Consider the following 26,073-nt stretch of genomic DNA (forward strand, 5'->3'; position numbering starts at 1 on the left):
GTAAACGTATTTACAGGGAAAGATAAGTAGAATAAAAGCGAAGAAGGCAAACTCTTAGGGTGACATTTAATTTGACTTTCCCTACTTTCACCCCCAGCTGGTCCTTTAACTCGGTCATATTTCCTCCTTCACTTGCTTTTAAATAGAAGATCAATTGGAGGCCCGCAGCGTGCGCTGGAACAATGAACAAATACACATTTCCTATACATCATTGATGAATGTGTGCCTTCCGGGTGGTTTTTGCTGATCAGCACATTATTACTTTGCGACTCTGACTAATGGCGGCTTGATCAGAAGACAAAGTTTGTAACAGTAGCAGCCATTAGATGAGGTCAAGAAGCACGGAATTAAAAAAGTTGATTTACAGACCGGGAGTTCTGTTGGCTTGTTTCATTCTACAAAGCCCAAAAGCGGTGAAGTTGTCACGTTGTGTAAATGGTCAATAAAAAAAGAGAATACAAATCCTTTTCAACTTATATTCAATTGAACAGACTGCAAAGACAAGATGTTTAACGGTCAAACTCAGTGTTGCCCATAAACTGCCAAGATACCTGTGGCGGTGGGGGCGTGGTCACCATGACATCATCGAGTAATTTGCATAATTTACTACAATGATATGATTTTCTCTAAAAAGGCTCAAAAAATGTATACTTACTAATTAATAATAACAATTTTGTTTTAAACGTCCATCCATCCATCCATTTTACAATATAATTACAACACTTTATGTACATATTTATATACAGATTTGAACAATATATTATTCACTGAAATTAGGGATAAATGCGTTAAAATGTAATATCGGAAATTATCGGTATCGGTTTTTTTATTATCTGTATCGTTTTTTTTTTTTTTTTTTTAAATCAACATAAAAACACAAGATACACTTACAATTAGTGCACCAACCCAAAAAACCTCCCTCCCCCCATTTCTTTCTGTTATCAATATTCTGGTTCCTACATTATATATCAATATATATCAATACAGTCTGCAAGGGATACAGTCCGTAAGCACACATGATTGTGCGTGCTGCTGCTCCACTAATAGTACTAACCTTTAACAGTTCATTTTACTCATTTTCATTAATTACTAGTTTCTATGTAACTGTTTTTATATTGTTTTACTTTCTTTTTTATTCAAGAAAATGTTTTTAATTTAGTTATCTTATTTATTTTTTAATTTTTTTAAAAGTACCTTATCTTCACCATACCTGGTTGTCCAAATTAGGCATAATAATGTGTTAATTCCACGACTGCATATATCGGTTGATATCGGTATCGGTTGATATCGGTATCGGTAATTAAAGAGTTGGACAATATCGGAATATCGGATATCAGCAAATAGCCATTATCGGACATCTCTAACTGAAATATATTTATTAATTGTGGTTCTTACAAAAAATATATCTTATTAAATATAAAAGCTAAAATGTCTCTTAAAGCTCTGCCCCTTTAATTAGTGCATACTAAATAATTTAACTTTAGCCTACTACTACAACCATATTATTTACCAGCAACATAAAGTGAAACAGAGGCAGAGGTGTCCTGCAACAGTCAGTAACAAATAAACAGAAAACTGTAGTGGTCAAATACAAATAAGGCAACAAGAGAAGTATCCTACACTTCTATTTTGTAAAGTAAATCTACATCAACTACCGTATTTCCTTGAATAGCCGCAGGGGCGCTAATTAATTTAAAACCTCTTCTCACTCCTGTGTTTACCAAAAGCATGCGGGATTGACGAGCATGCGTTAATTATTTTAAAACTTCTTCTCACTCCGGCGCTTACCTTATCATGAAAAGCACATTTAATAAAAAAAACCGTTACTATGGTCTTACCTTTAGGTATAAATGAGTCCATGCGCAGCTCCTATAGAAGTCTTCCTTATCTTTCTTCAGTTTTAAAAGTCTCTCTGTCTCGATGGAGATCTTCCTTTAAGTATTACCTCCTGCTTCGATTGAAAGTCCAGTTTAGAAAACTGTTTTATTTTAGATATGTAATCCTCCATGGTAAAAGTGCAAGCAAACAATGGCTCCTCACTCTTGCTGCCTGTTGTCTTCTTCTGCAGCACCGGTCTTCTGCAGTACCAGCAGTCGCAAGAAGGATCACTAGCGCCCTCTACCACCAGGAGGCGGAAGTCATTTAATGACTCATATTTGACCCGGCGGAAGTGCCAAGCATGCGCTAATTATTTTGCGAAACGAGTTTGACCCAGGCAGGCGAATACTATATATTTCCGACGGCAATCCAAGGAAATACGGTATATGATTTGCCTGAGAAGCTGGACAGGACAAAAAAAAATAAAAAAATTAAAAAAAATAAAATAAAAAAATTAAAATAAAATTATTTGTGGCGGACGTAATTCTTTCATGGCGGGCCGCCACAAATAAATGAATGTGTGGGAAACACTGAAACTGAGAAACGTTGTTATTTTTTGCAAATATTAGCTCATTTGGAATTTGATGCCTGCGGCATATTTCAAAAAAGCTGGCACAAGTGGCAAAAAAGACTGAGGAAATTGAGGAATGCTCTTCAAAGACTTATTTGGAACATCCCACAGGTGAACAGGCTAATTGGGAACGGGTGGGTGCCATGATTGGGTATAAAAGCAGCTTCCATGAAATGCTCAGTCATTCACAAACAAGGACGGGGCGAGGGTCACCACTTTGTCAACAAATGCCTGAGCAAATTGTTGAAGGACAACATTTCTCAACCAGCTATTGCAAGGAATTTCACCATCTACGCTCCGTAATACCATCAAAAGGTTCAGAGAATCTGGAGAAATCACTGCACGTAAGCGGCAATGCCCACAACCATCGATCCCTGCATCAAAAAGCCACATCAGTATGTAAAGGATATCGCCACATGGGCTCAGGAACACTTCAGAAACCCACTGTCAGTAACTACAGTTGGTCGCTACATCTGTAAGTGCAAGTTAAAACTCTATGCAAAGCGAAAAGCAATTTATCAACAACACCCAGAAACGCCGCCGGCTTCGCTGGGCCCCGAGCTCATTTAAGACGGACTGATGCAAAGTGGAAAAGCGTTTTGTGGTCTTGACGAGTCCACATTTCAAATGTTTTTTTTGGAAACTGTGGACGTCGTGTCCTCCGGACCAAAGACCCGTTGAACAACTTGAGCTGTACATCAAGCAAGAATGGGAAAGAATTCCACTTCAAAAATGTGTCTCCTCACTTCCCAAACCTTTACTGAGTGTTGTTAAAAGGAAAGGCCATGTAACACACTGGTAAAAATGCCGTTTTTGCAATGTGTTGCTGCAATTAAATTCTAAGTTCATGATTATTTGCCCCCAAAAAATGAAGTTTTATTATTATATCACATAAATAACTGGTCGGGGGTGGGGCGGGGCGGGGCGGGGGTGTGGTTGGGGGCGTGGTCGGGGGCGTGGTTAAGAGGGGAGGAGTATATTTACAACTAGAATTCACCAACTCGAGTATTTCATATATATTTCATATATATATATATATGTATGAAATACTTTCAGTGAATTCTAGCTATATATATTTATTTTATTATACATATAAATAAAATACATACTTGAATTTCAGTGTTCCGCAGGCTATCCAGTAAATGGCAGTATTGTCCTGTTTAAGAGTGTCACAACATTGCTGTTTACGGAGGACGTTAATGAAAGTGCCTAACAATAAACCCACATAAGAAACCAAGAACTCGCCCTCGATCATGCTACAGTTATGACGTGATTGGGCAGGCACGCTGTTTATATCGTGGGAAAGCGGACGTGAAAACAGACTGTCGCCGCTGTCCCCACTCAGGTCCGCGTTGAGCTGGAGGGGGCGTGGCCTCCAGCTCCGGCTGATTTCCGGGAGTTTATCGGGAGAAAATTTCTTCCGGGAGGTTATCGGGAGAAAATTTCTTCCGGGAGTTTATCGGGAGAAAATTTCTTCCGGGAGGTTATCGGGAGAAAATTTCTTCCGGGAGGTTATCGGGAGAAAATTTCTTCCGGGAGTTTATCGGGAGAAAATTTCTTCTGGGAGTTTATCGGGAGAAAATTTCTTCCGGGAGGTTATCGGGAGAAAATTTCTTCCGGGAGTTTATCGGGAGAAAATTTCTTCCGGGAGGTTATCGGGAGAAAATTTCTTCCGGGAGGTTATCAGGAGAAAATTTATTCCGGGAGGTTATCGGGAGAACATTTCTTCCGGGAGGTTATCGGGAGAAAATTTCTTACGGGAGTTTATCGGGAGAAAATTTCTTACGGGAGTTTATCGGGAGAAAATTTCTTCCGGGAGGTTATCGGGAGAAAATTTCTTCCGGGAGGTTATCGGGAGAAAATTTCTTCCGGGAGGTTATCGGGAGAACATTTATTCCGGGAGTTTATCGGGAGAAAATTTCTTCCGGGAGGTTATCGGGAGAAAATTTCTTCCGGGAGGTTATCGGGAGAGGCGCTGAATTCCGGGAGTCTCCCGGTAAAACCGGGGGGGGGGGGGGGTGGGGGGGGGGGGTTGGCAAGTATGCAGTAACCTAAGTCAAACAAGTTCATGCCTTGTCCAGCGGGTGTGCTCTCAGCGCTGCTTTGTAAACATTGTTGACTAGATTTTTAGAAGGGGAGCCAACAGCCTGCCAGGCTCCGTCATTACCAGCTGCGGTGGGATTACCTCATCTGGTAAACACGATTTGGCATCGTCAGTCATCACAGATTACGGTTTCGAACATACCTTCCTGCTAGCCATCATGATTAAATATACCGTCACGAACATACTTTTCCACCAAACGTTATGTTTAAAAGTATGGGGCGAAACATACCCTCTCGCTGAACATCGCGTTTAAAAGTACGGCGGCGTAAATACCCTCTTGTCAACTGTCACATTTAAATGTACGGTGCCAAACATACCCTCCCACCAACCGTCACGTTTAAATGTGCAGTGCCGAACAAACCTTCCGCCAAATATTACGTTTAGAAGGACCGTGTCGAACATACCCACCAGTCAACCGTCACATTTAAAAGTACGGTGCCGAACATATCTTCCCGCCAACCGTCACGTTTTAAAGTAGGGTGCCAAACATACCCTCTAGTCAACCGTCACATTTAAATGTACACTGTCGAACATACCTTCTTGCCAACTGTCAAGTTTAAATATACGATGCCGAACATATCTTCCCGCCAACCGTTATGTTTAAAAGTACGGTGGTAAACATACCCTCTAGTCAACCGTCATGTTTTTCAAGTACGGTGCCAACATACCCTCCATGCAACCGTCACATTTAAAAGTACGGAGCCGAACATTACTTCCCGCCAACCGTTATGTTTAAAAGTACAGTGTTAAACATACCCTCAAGTCAACCGTCACATTTAAAAGTACGGTGTTGAAAGTACCCGCCAGTCAACCGTTATGTCTAAAAGTACGGTGTTAAACGTACCCTCTAGTCAACCGTCATGTTTAAAAGTATGGTGCCAAAAATACCCTCCAGGCAACTGTCACATTTAAAAGTACGGTGCCGAACATACCTTCCCGCCAACTGTCATGTTTAAAAGTACAGTGTTGAACATACCCTCAAGTCAACCGTCACATTTAAAAGTACGGTGTTGAACATACCCTCCAGGCAACCGTCACATTTAAAAGTACGGTGCCGAAACATACCTTCCCACCAACCGTCACGTTTAAATGTGCAGTGCCGAACAAACCTTCCGCCAAATATTACGTTTAGAAGGACCGTGTCGAACATACCCACCAGTCAACCGTCACATTTAAAAGTACAGTGCCGGACATACCTTCTTGCCAACGGTCAAGTTTAAATATACGATGCCGAACATATCTTCCCGCCAACCGTTATGTTTAAAAGTACGGTGGTAAACATACCCTCTAGTCAACCGTCATGTTTTTCAAGTACGGTGCCAAACATACCCTCCATGCAACCGTCACATTTAAAAGTACGGAGCCGAACATTACTTCCCGCCAACCGTTATGTTTAAAAGTACGGTGTTAAACATACCCTCAAGTCAACCGTCACATTTAAAAGTACGGTGTTGAAAGTACCCGCCAGTCAACCGTTATGTCTAAAAGTACGGTGTTAAACATACCCTCCAGTCAACCGTCACATTTAAAAGTACGGTGTTGAAAATACCCTCCAGTCAACCGTTATGTCTAAAAGTACGGTGTTAAACGTACCCTCTAGTCAACCGTCATGTTTTCAAGTATGGTGCCAAACATACCCTCCAGGCAACCGTCACATTTAAAAGTACGGTGTTGAACATACCCTCCAGTCAACCGTCATGTTTTCAAGAACGGTGCCAAACATACCCTCCCACCAACCGTCACATTTAAAGTACGGTGTTGCACATACCCTCCAGTCAACCATTATGTTTAAAAGTACGGTGCCGAACATACTCTCCCACCAACCATCACATTTAAAAGTACGGTGTTGAACATACCCTCCAGTCAACCGTCATGTTTTCAAGAACGGTGCCAAACATACCCTCCCACCAACCGTCACATTTAAAGTACGGTGTTGCACATACCCTCCAGTCAACCATTATGTTTAAAAGTACGGTGCCGAACATACTCTCCCACCAACCGTCACATTTAAAAGTATGGTGTTGAACATACTCTCCAGTGACGCGTCACATTTAAAAGTACGGTGTTGAAAATATCCTCAAGTCAACCGTCACATTTAAAAGTACGGTGTTGAACATACCCTCAAGTCAACCGTCACATTTAAAAGTACGGTGTTGAACATACCGTCCAGTCAACCGTCATGTTTTCCAAGTACGATGCCAAACATACCCTCCCACCAACGGTCACATTTAAATTACGGTGTTGCACATACCCTCCAGTCAACCATCACATTTAAAAGTACGGTGTTGAACATACCCTCCAGTCAACCGTCATGTTTTCAAGAACGGTGCCAAACATACTCTCCCACCAACCGTCACATTTAAAGTACGGTGTTGCACATACCCTCCAGTCAACCATTATGTTTAAAAGTACGGTGCCGAACATACTCTCCCACCAACCGTCACATTTAAAAGTACGGTGTTGAACATACTCTCTAGTGACGCGTCACATTTAAAAGTACGGTGTTGAACATACCCTCAAGTCAACCGTCACATTTAAAAGTACGGTGTTGAACATACCGTCCAGTCAACCGTCATGTTTTCCAAGTACGATGCCAAATATACCCTCCCAACAACCGTCATATTTAAAGTACGGTGTTGCACATACCCTCCAGTCAACCGTCACATTTAAAAGTACGGTGTTGAACATACCCTGCAGTCAACCGTCACATTTAAAAGTACGGTGTTGAACATACCCTCCAGTCAACCGTCATGTTTTCAAGTATGGTGCCAAACATACCCTCCAGGCAACCGTCACATTTAAAAGTACGGTGCCGAACATACCTTCCCACCAACCGTTATGTTTAAAAGTACGGTGCCGAACATACTCTCCCACCAACCGTCACATTTAAAAGTACGGTGTTGAACATACCCTCCAGTCAACCGTCACATTTGAAGTACGGTGTTGCACATACCCTCCAGTCAACCGTCACATTTAAAAGTACAGCGTTGAACATACCCTCAAGTCAACCGTCACATTTAAAAGTACGGTGTTGAACATACCCTCCAGTCAACCGTCATGTTTTCCAAGTACGATGCCAAACATACCCTCCCACCAACCGTCACATTTAAAGTACGGTGTTGCACATACCCTCCAGTCAACCGTCACATTTAAAAGTACGGTGTTGAACATACCCTCCAGTCAACCGTCATGTTTTCAAGTACGGTGCCAAACATACCCTCCAGGCAACCGTCACATTTAAAGTACGGTGTTGAACATACCCTCCAGTCAACCGTCATGTTTTCAAGTACGGTGCCAAACATACCCTCCCACCAACCGTCACATTTAAAAGTACGGTGTTGAACATACCCTCCAGTCAACCGTCACATTTGAAGTACGGTGTTGCACATACCCTCCAGTCAACCGTCACATTTAAAAGTACAGCGTTGAACATACCCTCAAGTCAACCGTCACATTTAAAAGTACGGTGTTGAACATACCCTCCAGTCAACCGTCATGTTTTCCAAGTACGATGCCAAACATACCCTCCCACCAACCGTCACATTTAAAGTACGGTGTTGCACATACCCTCCAGTCAACCGTCACATTTAAAAGTACGGTGTTGAACATACCCTCCAGTCAACCGTCATGTTTTCAAGTACGGTGCCAAACATACCCTCCAGGCAACCGTCACATTTAAAGTACGGTGTTGAACATACCCTCCAGTCAACCGTCATGTTTTCAAGTACGGTGCCAAACATACCCTCCCACCAACCGTCACATTTAAAAGTACGGTGTTGAACATACCCTCCAGTCAACCGTCACATTTGAAGTACGGTGTTGCACATACCCTCCAGTCAACAGTCACATTTAAAAGTACGGTGCCGAACATACCTTCTCGCCAACCGTTATGTTTAAAAGTACGGTGTCCAACATACCTTCTCGCCAACCGTTATGTTTAAAAGTACGGTGCCCAACATACCTTCTCGCCAACCGTTATGTTTAAAAGTACGGTGCCCAACATACCTTCTCGCCAACTGCTATGTTGTCAAGTACGGTGACAGAAGCAGAAAGTGAAGCCATGGAGACTATTTCAGGGTCTAGTCTTCTTCTATGGAATAAGAAGGGTTTTTAAGCCTTTTTTTTAAAAAGCATTCACAGTCTGTGGTGCCCTCAGGTGGTCAGGGAGAGCGTTCCACAGACTGGGAGCGGCGGAGCACAAAACCCGGTCTCCCATAGTTCGGAGCTTTGGCCTAGTGGTTAGATTGTCAGCCCCGAGATGGGTAGGTCGTGAGTTCAAACCCCGGCCGAGTCATACCAAAAACTATAAAAAATGGGAGCCGTTACCTCCCTGCTTGGTGCTCAGCCTCAAGAGGTTGGAATTGGGGGTTAAATCAACAAAAATGATTCCCGGGCGTGGCCACCGCTGCTCCTCACTGCTCCCCTCACCTCCCAGGGGGTGAACAAGGGTGATGGGTCAAATGCAGAGAATAATCTCACCACACCTAGTGTGTGTGTGTGTGAGACAATCATTGGTACTTTAACTTGAACTTAACACAAGTAAACACTCTGCAGGGCTGCTTGTATCGCACATGATATCACACACAAGAAAACACACTGCAGGACTGCTTGTATCGCACATGACATCACACACAAGAAAACACGCTGCAGGACTGCTTGTATTGCACATGATATCACACACACATAAACACTCTGCAGGACTGCTTGTATCGCACATGATGTCACACACAAGTAAACACGCTGCAGGATTGCTTGTATTGCACATGATATCACACACAAGTAAACACGCCGCAGGACTGCTTGTATCGCACATGATGTCACACACAAGTAAACACTCTGCAGGACTGCCTGTATCGCACTTGATATCACACACAAATAAACACTCTGCAGGACTGCTTGTATCGCACATGATGTCACACACAAGTAAACACGCTGCAGGATTGCTTGTATTGCACATGATATCACACACAAGTAAACACGCTGCAGGACCGCTTGTATCGCACATGATATCACACACAAGTAAACACACTGCAGGACTACTTGTATCGCACATGACATTACACACAAGTAAAGACGCTGCAGGACTGCTTGCATTGCACATGATATCACACAACGAGTAAACACGCTGCAGGACCGCTTTTATCGCACATGATATCACACACAAGTGAACAAGCTGCAGGTCTGCCTGTATCGCACATAATATCACACAAGTGAACATGCTGCAGGACTGCTTGTATCACACATGATATCACACACAAGTAAACACGCTGCAGGACTGCCTGTATCACACATGATATCACACACAGGTAAACACGCTGCAGGGCTGCTTGTATCGCACTTGATATCACACAAAAGTAAACACGCTGCGGGACCGCCTGTATCACACATGATATCACACACAAGTAAACACGCTGCAGGACCGCTTGTATCGCACATGATATCACACACAAGTAAACACGCTGCAGGAACGCTTGTATCACACATGATATCACACACAAATAAACACTCTACAGGACTGCTTGTATCGCACATGATGTCACACACAAGTAAACACTCTGCAGGACTGCTTGTATCGCACATAATATCACACACAAATAAACACTCTGCAGGACTGCTTGTATCGCACATGATGTCACACACAAGTAAACACTCTGCAGGACTGCTTGTATCGCACATGATATCACACACAAATAAACACGCTGCAGGACTGCTTGTATCGCACATGATATCACACACAAGTAAACACTCTACAGGACCACTTGTATCGCACATGATATCACACACAAGTAAACATGCTGCAGGTCTGCCTGTATCGCACATAATATCACACACAAGTAAACACGCTGCAGGACTGCTTGTATCGCACATGATATCACAGGTAAACACGCTGCAGGGCTGCTTGTATCGCACTTGATATCACACAAAAGTAAACACGCTGCAGGACCGCCTGCATCGCACGTATCATACACAAGTAAACACGCTGCAGGTTTGGCTGTATCACACATAATATCATACAAGTAAACACGTTGCAGGACCGCTTGTATCGCACATGATATCACACATTTTACATGCAAGCACATATAATCCCAAACTTGTTTTTGTTTTTGTTTTGTGGCTGATATCGGACCGACATCGAGCTTGGATCGGAACTCCCCTGGCAGCACTGAAGGTCAGCTGGTTGATTGCATCACAACTTCCACACCTGACTTGACATCCAACACGGAGGCTTCGCTACACTCTGACAAAACATGCGAGGCGTCACTCAGCTGGAGATCACAGCCCAGCGGGAAGAGAGACGATCCTCACTCTAGCAAACAGGACCAAACGACGGCCATGATTTGGGACAAACTGCAGCAAACTTCAACACGGTGACCGGTATCAAAACCCTGACTGATATCATTACTGAGAAAGTCGCCTCCTCTTGTCTGATCAGCTGCCCTGAGCTCGTTTATTCCGGAATAAATGGCAAACAACACCAAAGGCTCCTTGCAGCGTCTTTGTGGGTTCATTCACTTTCACTTTGGTCTCACGCAACTAATCTTCGTGTCACACTTAATGAGATTTGGACGTAAAAAAGGAAAATGGGCCAAGAAGTCCCCCGTCACAAGATTGTCAACATTCCAGCGTGGCTCTTCAGGAACACCACCTCCTCCTCCACCTCCTCCACCACCTCCTCCTCCACCTCCTGCTAAATGGAGGATTATTCCTTACACAAATCCCATTAAATGATTCACTGTGCACAAACCTAATATTCCTCCTCATGACCAATTAGCATGTTCCATATATTGTGCAACAACAATTAGCATGTTCCATATATTGTGCAACAACAATTAGCATGTTCCATATATTGTGCAACAACAATTAGCATGTTCCATATATTGTGCAACAACAATTAGCATGTTCCATATATTGTGCAACAACAACTAGCATGTTCCATATATAGTGCAACAACAACTAGCATGTTCCATATATTGTGCAACAACAATTAGCATGTTCCATATATTGTGCAACAACAATTAGCATGTTCCATATATTGTGCAACAACAATTAGCATGTTCCATATATTGTGCAACAACAATTAGCATGTTCCATATATTGTGCAACGACAATTAGCATGTTCCATATATTGTGCAACAACAATTAGCATGTTCCATATATTGTGCAACAACATTTAGCATGTTCCATATATTGTGCAACAACAATTAGCACGTTCCATATATTGTGCAACAACAATTAGCATGTTCCATGTATTGTGCAACAACAATTAGCATGTTCCATATATTGCGCAACAACAATTAGCATGTTCCATATATTGCGCAACAACAATTAGCACGTTCCATATATTGTGCAACAACAATTAGCATGTTCTATATATTGTGCAACAACAATTAGCATGTTCCATATATTGTGCAACAACAATTAGCATGTTCCATATATTGTGCAACAACAATTAGCATGTTCCATATATTGTGCAACAACACTTAGCATGTTCCATATAGTGTGCAACAACAATTAGCATGTTCCATATATTGTGCAACAACACTTAGCATGTTCCATATATTGTGCAACAACAATTAGCACGTTCCATATATTGCGCAACATCAATTAGCATGTTCCATATATTGTGCAACAACAATTAGCACGTTCCATATATTGCGCAACAACAATTAGCATGTTCCATATATTGTGCAACAACAATTAGCATGTTCCATATATTGTGCAACAACACTTAGCATGTTCCATTATTGTGCAACAACAATTAGCATGTTCCATATATTGCGCAACAACAATTAGCATGTTCCATATATTGTGCAACAACAATTAGCATGTTCCATATATTGTGCAACAACAATTAGCATGTTCCATATATTGCGCAACAACAATTAGCATGTTCCATATATTGTGCAACAACAATTAGCATGTTCCATATATTGTGCAACTACAATTAGCATGTTCTATATATTGTGCAACAACAATTAGCATGTTCCATATATTGTGCAACAACAATTAGCATGTTCCATATATTGTGCAACAACACTTAGCACGGTCCATATATTGTGCAACAACACTTAGCATGTTCCATATATTGTGCAACAACAATTAGCACGTTCCATATATTGTGCAACAACAATTAGCACGTTCCATATATTGCGCAACAACAATTAGCACGTTCCATATATTGCGCAACAACAATTAGCATGTTCCATATATTGTGCAACAACAATTAGCATGTTCCATATATTGTGCAACAACAATTAGCACGTTCCATATATTGTGCAACAACAATTAGCACGTTCCATATATTGTGCAACAACACTTAGCATGTTCCATATATTGTGCAACAACACTTAGTATGTTCCATATATTGTGCAACAACAACTAGCATGTTCCATATATTGTGCAACAACAATTAGCATGTTCCATATATTGTGCAACAACAATTAGCATGTTCCATATATTATGCAACAACAACTAGCATGTTCCATATATTGCGCAACAACAATTAGCATGTTCCATATATTGTGCAACAACAACTAGCATGTTCCATATATTGTGCAACAACAATTAGCATGTTCCATATATTGTGCAACAACAATTAGCATGTTCCATATATTGTGCAACAACAACTAGCATGTTCCATACATTGTGCAACAACAATTAGCATGTTCCATATATTGTGCAACAACAATTAGCATGTTCCATACATTGTGCAACAACAATTAGCATGTTCCATATATTGTGCAACAACAATTAGCATGTTCCATTTATTGTGCAACAACAATTAGCATGTTCCATATATTGTGCAACAACAATTAGCACGTTCCATATATTGTGCAACAACAATTAGCATGTTCCATATATTGTGCAACAACACTTAGCATGTCCCATACATTGTGCAACAACAATTAGCATGTTCCATATATTGTGCAACAACAATTAGCATGTTCCATGTATTGCGCAACAACAACTAGCATGTTCCATTTATTGTGCAACAACAATTAGCATGTTCCATATATTGTGCAACAACACTTAGCATGTTCCATATATTGTGCAACAACAATTAGCATGTTCCATATATTGTGCAACAACAATTAGCATGTTCCATATATTGCGCAACAACAATTAGCATGTCCCATGTATTGTGCAACAACAATTAGCATGTTCCATATATTGTGCAACAACAATTAGCATGTTCCATATATTATGCAACAACAACTAGCATGTTCCATATATTGCGCAACAACAATTAGCATGTTCCATATATTGTGCAACAACAATTAGCATGTTCCATATATTGTGCAACAACAATTAGCATGTTCCATATATTGTGCAACAACAATTAGCATGTTCCATATGTTGTGCAACAACAATTAGCATGTTCCATATATTGTGCAACAACAATTAGCATGTTCCATATATTGTGCAACAACAATTAGCATGTTCCATATATTGTGCAACAACACTTAGCATGTTCCATATATTGTGCAACAACAATTAGCATGTTCCATATATTGCGCAACAACAACTAGCATGTTCCATATATTGTGCAACAACAATTAGCATGTTCCATATATTGTGCAACAACAATTAGCATGTTCCATGTATTGTGCAACAACAATTAGCATGTTCCATATATTGTGCAACAACAATTAGCATGTTCCATATATTGCGCAACAACAATTAGCATGTTCCATATATTGTGCAACAACACTTAGCATGTTCCATATATTGTGCAACAACAATTAGCAGGTTCCATATATTGTGCAACAACAATTAGCATGTTCCATATATTGTGCAACAACAATTAGCATATTCCATATATTGTGCAACAACAACTACCATGTTCCATATATTGTGCAACAACACTTAGCATGTTCCATATATTGTGCAACAACAACTAGCATGTTCCATATATTGTGCAACAACAATTAGCATGTTCCATATATTGTGCAACAACAATTAGCATATTCCATATATTGTGCAACAACAACTACCATGTTCCATATATTGTGCAACAACACTTAGCATGTTCCATATATTGTGCAACAACAACTAGCATGTTCCATATATTGTGCAACAACATTTAGCATGTTCCATATATTGTGCAACAACAATTAGCATGTTCCATATATTGTGCAACAACAACTAGCATGTTCCATGTATTGTGCAACAACACTTAGCATGTTCCATACATTGTGCAACAACAATTAGCATGTTCCATATATTGTGCAAAAACAATTAGCATGTTCCATATATTGTGGAACAACAATTAGCATGTTCCATATATTGTGCAACAACACTTAGCATGTTCCATATATTGTGCAACAACAATTAGCATGTTCCATATATTGTGCAACAACACTTAGCATGTTCCATATATTGTGCAACAACAATTAGCATGTTCCATATATTGTGCAACAACAATTAGCATGTTCCATATATTGTGCAACAACAATTAGCATGTTCCATATATTGTGCAACAACAATTAGCATGTTCCATATATTGTGCAACAACAATTAGCACGTTCCATATATTGTGCAACAACAATTAGCATGTTCCATATATTGCGCAACAACAATTAGCACGTTCCATATATTGTGCAACAACAATTAGCACGTTCCATATATTGTGCAACAACAATTAGCACGTTCCATATATTGTGCAACAACAATTAGCATGTTCCATATATTGTGCAACAACACTTAGCATGTTCCATATATTGTGCAACAACAGTTAGCATGTTCCATATATTGTGCAACAACAGTTAGCATGTTCCATATATTGTGCAACAACACTTAGCATGTTCCATATATTGTGCAACAACAATTAGCATGTTCCATATTTTGTGCAACAACAATTAGCATATTCCATATATTGTGCAACAACACTTAGCATGTTCCATATATTGTGCAACAACAATTAGCATGTTCCATATATTGTGCAACAACACTTAGCATGTTCCATATATTGTGCAACAACACTTAGCATGTTCCATATATTGTGCAACAACACTTAGCATGTTCCATATATTGTGCAACAACAATTAGCATGTTCCATATATTGTGCAACAACAATTAGCATGTTCCATATATTGTGCAACAACAATTAGCATGTTCCATATATTGTGCAACAACAATTAGCACATTCCATATATTGTGCAACAACACTTAGCATGTTCCATATATTGTGCAACAACAATTAGCATGTTCCATATATTGTGCAAAAACAATTAGCATGTTCCATATATTGTGCAACAACAATTAGCATGTTCCATGTATTGTGCAACAACAATTAGCATGTTCCATTTATTGTGCAACAACAATTAGCACGTTCCATATATTGTGCAACAACAATTAGCATGTTCCATATATTGTGCAACAACAATTAGCACGTTCCATATATTGTGCAACAACAATTAGCACGTTCCATATATTGTGCAACAACAATTAGCACGTTCCATATATTGTGGAACAACAATTAGCATGTTCCATATATTGTGCAACAACACTTAGCATGTTCCATACATTGTGCAACAACAATTAGCATGTTCCATATATTGTGCAACAACAATTAGCATGTTCCATATATTGTGGAACAACAATTAGCATGTTCCATATATTGTGCAACAACAATTAGCATGTTCCATATATTGTGCAACAACAATTAGCATGTTCCATATATTGTGCAACAACACTTAGCATGTTCCATATATTGTGCAACAACAATTAGCATGTTCCATATATTGTGCAACAAAAATTAGCATGTTCCATATATTGTGCAACAACAATTAGCATGTTCCATATATTGTGCAACAACAATTAGCATGTTCCATATATTGTGCAACAACACTTAGCACGTTCCATATATTGTGCAACAACAATTAGCATGTTCCATATATTGCGCAACAACAATTAGCACGTTCCATATATTGCGCAACAACAATTAGCACGTTCCATATATTGTGCAACAACAATTAGCACGTTCCATATATTGTGCAACAACAATTAGCATGTTCCATATATTGTGCAACAACACTTAGCATGTTCCATATATTGTGCAACAACACTTAGCATGTTCCATATATTGTGCAACAACACTTAGCATGTTCCATATATTGTGCAACAACACTTAGCATGTTCCATATATTGTGCAACAACAACTAACATGTTCCATATTTTGTGCAACAACAATTAGCATATTCCATATATTGTGCAACAACACTTAGCATGTTCCATATATTGTGCAACAACAATTAGCATGTTCCATATATTGTGCAACAACACTTAGCATGTTCCATATATTGTGCAACAACACTTAGCATGTTCCATATATTGTGCAACAACACTTAGCATGTTCCATATATTGTGCAACAACAATTACCATGTTCCATATATTGTGCAACAACAATTAGCATGTTCCATATATTGTGCAACAACAATTAGCATGTTCCATATATTGTGCAACAACAATTAGCACATTTCATATATTGTGCAACAACACTTAGCATGTTCCATATATTGTGCAACAACAATTAGCATGTTCCATATATTGTGCAACAACAATTAGCATGTTCCATGTATTGTGCAACAACAATTAGCATGTTCCATTTATTGTGCAACAACAATTAGCACGTTCCATATATTGTGCAACAACAATTAGCATGTTCCATATATTGTGCAACAACAATTAGCACGTTCCATATATTGTGCAACAACAATTAGCACGTTCCATATATTGTGCAACAACAATTAGCACGTTCCATATATTGTGCAACAACAATTAGCATGTTCCATATATTGTGCAACAACACTTAGCATGTTCCATATATTGTGCAACAACACTTAGCATGTTCCATATATTGTGCAACAACAATTAGCATGTTCCATATATTGTGCAACAACAATTAGCATGTTCCATATATTGTGTTACAACACTTAGCACGTTCCATATATTGTGCAACAACAATTAGCATGTTCCATATATTGCGCAACAACAATTAGCACGTTCCATATATTGTGCAACAACAATTAGCACGTTCCATATATTGTGCAACAACAATTAGCACGTTCCATATATTGTGCAACAACAATTAGCACGTTCCATATATTGTGCAACAACACTTAGCATGTTCCATATATTGTGCAACAACAGTTAGCATGTTCCATATATTGTGCAACAACACTTAGCATGTTCCATATATTGTGCAACAACACTTAGCATGTTCCATATATTGTGCAACAACAATTAGCATGTTCCATATATTGTGCAACAACAATTAGCATATTCCATATATTGTGCAACAACACTTAGCATGTTCCATATATTGTGCAACAACAATTAGCATGTTCCATATATTGTGCAACAACACTTAGCATGTTCCATATATTGTGCAACAACAATTAGCATGTTCCATATATTGTGCAACAACAATTAGCATGTTCCATATATTGTGCAACAACACTTAGCATGTTCCATATATTGTGCAACAACAATTAGCATGTTCCATATATTGTGCAACAACAATTAGCATGTTCCATATATTGTGCAACAACAATTAGCATGTTCCATATATTGTGCAACAACAATTAGCATGTTCCATATATTGTGCAACAACAATTAGCACATTCCATATATTGTGCAACAACACTTAGCATGTTCCATATATTGTGCAACAACAATTAGCATGTTCCATATATTGTGCAACAACAATTAGCATGTTCCATATATTGTGCAACAACAATTAGCATGTTCCATGTATTGTGCAACAACAATTAGCATGTTCCATTTATTGTGCAACAACAATTAGCACGTTCCATATATTGTGCAACAACAATTAGCATGTTCCATATATTGTGCAACAACAATTAGCACGTTCCATATATTGTGCAACAACAATTAGCACGTTCCATATATTGTGCAACAACAATTAGCACGTTCCATATATTGTGCAACAACAATTAGCATGTTCCATATATTGTGCAACAACACTTAGCATGTTCCATATATTGTGCAACAACAGTTAGCATGTTCCATATATTGTGCAACAACAATTAGCATGTTCCATATATTGTGGAACAACAATTAGCATGTTCCATATATTGTGCAACAACAATTAGCATGTTCCATATATTGTGCAACAACAATTAGCATGTTCCATATATTGTGCAACAACAATTAGCACGTTCCATATATTGCGCAACAACAATTAGCATGTTCCATATATTGCGCAACAACAATTAGCACGTTCCATATATTGTGCAACAACAATTAGCATGTTCCATAAATTGTGCAACAACAATTAGCATGTTCCATATATTGTGCAACAACACTTAGCATGTTCCATATATTGTGCAACAACAATTAGCATGTTCCATATATTGTGCAACAACAATTAGCATGTTCCATATATTGTGCAACGACAATTAGCATGTTCCATATATTGTGCAACGACAATTAGCATGTTCCATATATTGTGCAACAATAATTAGCATGTTCCATATATTGCGCAACAACAATTAGCATGTTCCATATATTGCGCAACAACAATTAACACGTTCCACATATTGCGCAACAACAATTAGCATGTTCCATATATTGCGCAACAACAATTAGCATGTTCCATATATTGTGCAACAACAATTAGCATGTTCCATATATTGTGCAACAACACTTAGCATGTTCCATACATTGTGCAACAACAATTAGCATGTTCCATATATTGTGCAACAACACTTAGCATGTTCTATATATTGTGCAACAACAATTAGCATGTTCCATATATTGTGCAACAACAACTAGCATGTTCCATATATTGTGCAACAACAATTAGCATGTTCCATATATTGTGCAACAACAATTAGCATGTTCCATATGTTGTGCAACAACAATTAGCATGTTCCATATATTGTGCAACAACAATTAGCATGTTCCATATATTGTGCAACAACACTTAGCATGTTCCATATATTGTGCAACAACAATTAGCATGTTCCATATATTGTGCAACAACAATTAGCATGTTCCATATATTGTGCAACAACACTTAGCATGTTCTATATATTGTGCAACAACAATTAGCATGTTCCATATATTGTGCAACAACACTTAGCATGTTCCATATATTGTGCAACAACAATTAGCATGTTCCATATATTGTGCAACAACAATTAGCATGTTCCATATATTGTGCAACAACAATTAGCATGTTCCATATATTGTGCAACAACACTTAGCATGTTCCATATATTGTGCAACAACAATTAGCATGTTCCATATATTGTGCAACAACAATTAGCATGTTCCATATATTGTGCAACAACAATTAGCATGTTCCATATGTTGTGCAACAACAATTAGCATGTTCCATATATTGTGCAACAACAATTAGCATGTTCCATATATTGTGCAACAACAATTAGCATGTTCTATATATTGTGCAACAACAATTAGCATCTTCCATATATTGTGCAACAACAATTAGCATGTTCCACATATTGTGCAACAACAAACACACATTCATCTCACAGAAGTAGAAATAACTCATGTTGATGGGACTGATCCGAGGACATCAAGTGCAAAGAAACACTCTTTATGTTTATTAACTGCAGTGGGAGGAATACTTCTCGAACGCAAATACATAAACAATCATTTAGACGCTACATAAAGGTTATTGATGATCAACTATTTGCATCCAATTGATTGATTGATTGAAGCAGTAAACCTGCAGAACATCCACATACGAACATGCAAAGTCCACTAAAAATATGCTATAGAAATACATCAATACTTACGCCATGTAAATATATTTTTAAAAGGCATTGAAGGAAACATAATTGTACGCACTGTAGAAACATATCACTGATTACACTTTAGAATTATAGAAATGTACACGGTATAAAAACATATAAATATTAGTGACATAAAAATATATAAGTATACTCGCTATAGAAATATTAGTGCCATAAAATATATAAGTATACTCGCTATAGAAATATTAGTGCCATAAAAATATATAAGTATACTCGCTGTAGAAATATTACTGCCATAAAAATATGTAAGTATACTTGCTATAGAAAAATATAAATATTAGTGCCATAAAAATATATAAGTATACTCGTTATATAAATATATAAATATTAGTGCCATATAAATATATAAGTATACTGGCTATATAAATATATAAATATTATGCCATAAAAATATGTAAGTATACTCGCTATAGAAACATTTAAATATTAGTGCCATAGAAATATATAAGTATACTCGCTATAGAAATATATAAATATTAGTGCCATAAGAATATATAAGTACACTCGCTATAGAAATATAGAAATATTAGTGCCATAAAAATATATAAGTATACTCGCTATAGAAAAATATAAATATTAGTGCCATAAAAATATATAAGTATACTCGCTATATAAATATATAAATATTAGTGCCATATAAGTATAAAAGTATACTCGCTTTCGAAAATATATAAATATTATGCCATAAAAATATATAAGTATACTCACTATAGAAATAAAGAAATATTAGTGCCACAAAAATATATAAGTATAATCGCTGTAGAAATATTAGTGCCATAAAAATATGTAAGTATACTTGCTATAGAAAATATAAATATTAGTGCCATAAAAATATATAAGTATACTCGCTATATAAATATATAAATATTAGTGCCAGTGTCAGTCTACCCCAGGGCAGCTGTGGCTACGAAAATAGCTTACCACCACCAGGTGTGAATGAATGATGGGTTTTTAACATGTAAAGCGACTTTGGGTACTTAGAAAAGCGCTATATAAATCTCAGGTATTATTATTATTATGAATATATAAGTATACTGGCTATATAAATATATAAATATTATGCCATAAAAATATGTAAGTATACTCGCTATAGAAACATTTAAATATTAGTGCCATAGAAATATATAAGTATACTCGCTAAATAAATATATAAATATTAGTGCCATAAGAATATATAAGTACACTCGCTATAGAAATATATAAATATTAGTGCCATAAAAATATATAAGTATACTCGCTATAGAAAAATATAAATATTAGTGCCATAAAAATATATAAGTATACTCGCTATATAAATATATAAATATTAGTGCCATTTAAGTATATAAGTATACTCGCTTTCGAAAATATATAAATATTATGCCATAAGATTATATAAGTATACTTGCTTTAGAAACATATAAATATAAATGACATAAAAATATATAAGTATACTCACTATAAAAACATATAAATATTAGTGCCATAAAAATATATAAGTATACTCACTATAGAAAAAAATATGCATTTTGTTCTCTCAGAATATACAAATAATTGCGATTAAAAATATATACATTTACGCGATATACATTTATGCGATATATATATATATATATATGTATGTATATATATACATATGTATGTATATGTATAGTACTATCTAAAGTACTATCTATCTATCTATATATATATATACAGTATATATATATATATATATATATATATATATATATATATATATATATATATATATATATATATATATATATATATATATATATATATATATATATATATACACACAAACACATTTGTGCTATCGAAGTATATCAATATGTGTGCAGTAAAAATATATACATACGCCGTATATAAACATATACGTATATAAGTTTTAGAAATATAAAAGTATTTGCGCTAAAGAAATATGCAAATATTTGTGGTATATACATATTTGTGCCATAGAAATATATAAATATACTTGCTACAGAAATATATCATCATATGCACTTTAAAAATATAAATATACGCGCTTTAGAAATATATGAATATTTGCACTGTATATATATATAATATATATGGGCTCTAGGAATACTTAATTATATGAACCGTGGACATATATACATATTTGTGCTACAGAAAATTTACACACATTTGTGCTAAAGATAATAAAAACATATAAATATTTGCTTTGTAAACATATATAAATATGTCTGCTACAGAAACATATAAATATTTGCTTTGTAAACATATATAAATATGTCTGCTACAGAAACATATAAATATTTGCTTTGTAAACATATATAAATATGTCTGCTACAGAAACATATAAATATTTGCTTTGTAAACATATATAAATATGTCTGCTACAGAAACATATAAATATTTGCTTTGTAAACATATATAAATATGTCTGCTACAGAAACATATAAATATTTCCCTGGTGTCTTTCAGCATGTGTGTGTGGACGACTTCAACAGAGTGTTATGGTGTGTCTCCTATCTGATGATGTCATAATTGTGCGCCATCATTTCCTCAACAAGTAAAACATAAACAATGCTGTGTATTTTTTTGTTTTTTAAGTGTAAATATAATATCGGATGCTTCTGATTGGCTCAAAATGTCTTGGAGTGTGCTGTGTACGCGTTTGTGTGGGAGCAGAAATAGTTTTTGATGATTCACGCCTGTGGATGGAGATGTTTTAATAGGTATAAAAGTGATAATAAATAGTGTTTGAGTGGACATGGTCTGAATGGCAAAGACTACTTCCTGACTGTCAGAATAATTGTATCTAAGTTATCGCAAAACTTTGTGTTTCAATGAGTTCCCGGCGAGCGGACAAAGGCTGTCTTTGATGTTACCAATCAAAAGGCTTGTAAAACTCCACCGTGTAGGATGGGAAGCGACATGAAGGCGTCGGTTTCTTTGATGTATTGTAATCCACAGGAAGATTTTGTCCTGACCCGAGATCTACAAAGCGGAGAGGAAGCAGGACCTGACCCCCCGACCCCTCCAGGCACCTTTTCTTTTAACTGTTTTGTAACCAAAGGCGACGGCTGTTTATGACCCCCTTCCCTTAGAAACAGCTGTTGCCATGTAATCAGGGAAAGTCCAAATAAAAGAGGAGGCGTACAATCTTTCGTCAGAGCGTGGTGGGACACTGTCCAAGGGTACAGGTCTACGCGTTTCTCCTTATTGAGCCAAATTTAACTCTGTCTCTGTTTAATTCCTTGCTTCCTTGTCTGTTTAATAGATGTCATCAGCGTTTGAACCTGACTAAATGAAATCATGGTTGCAAATAATACTCTAAGAAAACAAAGAGATTATAGCTTAGTGTGCATGTTGGAAGTTATTTTCAAAGTAAAGGATGTTTACTTTGATATCTAACACAATCATCACGTCCGTGTAGACCTTGAACATTTTCCTTTTCTGCACAGAAGTTCACCGGGTGGTGAAAAGTGTTGCAGTCTGAGCGGAATTTAAGAGGAGGCCGTGAGCGAAATCATCACTATGCAAAATTGTTACCCGCAGCTGTATTATATTCCTCCCATAATCCAATAAACACAATTCCGGCTTCCTCTGACCCGAAAAGACCTCATCTTACCCCAGCAGCTGGAGTCAATCCCACTTAGGAGGAAGTCCAACTAGCAACCCAGACAACATTGTGTGTGTGTGTGTGCTCAGAGACCCAATGCAGCCTTCTCATTGGCTGCCTGGATTACACTCATTGACTTCATGTGATTATTGATTATGACATCATCTTCATTTACATAATAATCACATGCATTAGGTGGAAAACAGCCTTTGAAAGGACTTGATGGCAATACTAATACATGTAGAACGTTATTGTAAAGTGTATATTTTTTAAGGTAGTGTTATTAATACACATGTGCTTGGATCATATATATATATATATATATATATATATATATATATATATATATATATATATATATATATATATATATATATATATATATATATATATATATATATATATACATATATATATATATATATATACATATATATATATATATATATATATATATATATATATATACATATATATATATATATATATATATATATATATACATATACATATATATATATATATATATATATATATATATATATATATATATATATATATATATATATATATATATACTGTATGATGGATTAAAACTATTTCTATACATTAAAAAAAAAAATTAAAAAAAAAAAAAAATATATATATATATATATATATATATATATATATATATATATATATATATATATATATATATATATATATATATATATATATATATATATATTATATTATATATATATATATATATATATATATATATATATATATATATATATATATATATATATATATATATATATATATATATATATTTATATATTATACATTAAAAAAATAAATAAATAAAATATATACATTTTTTTTTTTAATGTATAATATATATATATATATATATATATTGTTAAACAAAATATATATATATATATCTTTTCTAGTATATATATGATGGATTAAAACTATTTCTATACATTAAAAAAAAATATATATATATATATATTGCACATAAAAATAAATTTAAAAAAAATAAATATATATATATATTTCTATAATTAATTTTTTGTATTTCTTTTTTTTTTTCAGAGGTAGTATTAATGATTCACACACAATATGCTATCGTAAAGTAGATACATTTTTAAAGGTGGTATTATTACACGCATACAGTATGTGATTGTAAGGTAGATTGATTTTGTAAAGGTGGCATAAATAATACACACACAATATGTGGAGTAGATACTGTATATCATTTTAATTTTAAATGTTGTATCAATACACATACAATATGTGATTGTAAAGTAGATATATTATTAAAGGTAGTAATAATAATACACATACAATATGTGATTGTAAAGTAGATATATTTTAATGGTAGTATTACTAATACACATACAATATGTGATTGTAAAGTACATATATTGTAATGGTAGTATTACTAATACACATACAATATGTGATTGTAAAGTAGATATATTTTAATGGTAGTATTAATATATTTTAATGGTAGTATTAATAATACACATACAATATGTGATTGTAAGGTAGATATATTATTAAAGGTAGTAATAATAATACACATACAATATGTGATTGTAAAGTAGATATATTTTAATGGTAGTATTACTAATACACATACAATATGTGATTGTAAAGTAGATATATTTTAATGGTAGTATTAATATATTTTAATGGTAGTATTAATAATACACATACAATTTGTGATTTTAAAGTGGATATATTTTAATGGTAGTATTAATAATACACATACAATATGTGATTTTAAAGTAGATATATTATTAAAAGTAGTATTAATAATACACATACAATATGTGAATGTAAAGTAGATATATTTTAATGGTAGTATTAATAATATACATACAATATGTGATTATAAAGTAGATATATTTTAATGGTAGTATTAATAATATACATACAATATGTGATTGTAAAGTAGATATATTTTTAAAGGTAGTAATAATAATACACATACAATATGTGATTATAAAGTAGATATATTTTAATGGTAGTATTAATAATACACATACAATATGTGATTGCAAAGTAGATATATTTTAATGGTAGTATTAATAATATACATACAATATGTGATTATAAAGTAGATATATTTTAATGGTAGTA

At 35.8% G+C, this 26,073-nt stretch overlaps 1 protein-coding gene across 1 annotated transcript in view; it reads right to left on the minus strand.

Annotated features, from left to right (window-relative positions):
• The window catches only part of nxph1 (neurexophilin 1), a 39,288-nt gene extending 15,514 nt beyond the window's left edge, over window positions 1-23,774 (minus strand). The window contains exon 1 of the mRNA XM_062028774.1: window positions 23,751-23,774. Within this exon, the coding sequence (XP_061884758.1) occupies window positions 23,751-23,759 (9 nt within the window). The 5' untranslated portion in view covers window positions 23,760-23,774. The remainder of the gene's footprint in view (window positions 1-23,750) is intronic.
• Window positions 23,775-26,073: the final 2,299 nt, after the last annotated feature.

This window comes from Entelurus aequoreus, linkage group LG20 (assembly GCF_033978785.1).
Source record: "Entelurus aequoreus isolate RoL-2023_Sb linkage group LG20, RoL_Eaeq_v1.1, whole genome shotgun sequence".
Classification (NCBI taxonomy): Eukaryota; Metazoa; Chordata; class Actinopteri; order Syngnathiformes; family Syngnathidae; genus Entelurus; species Entelurus aequoreus.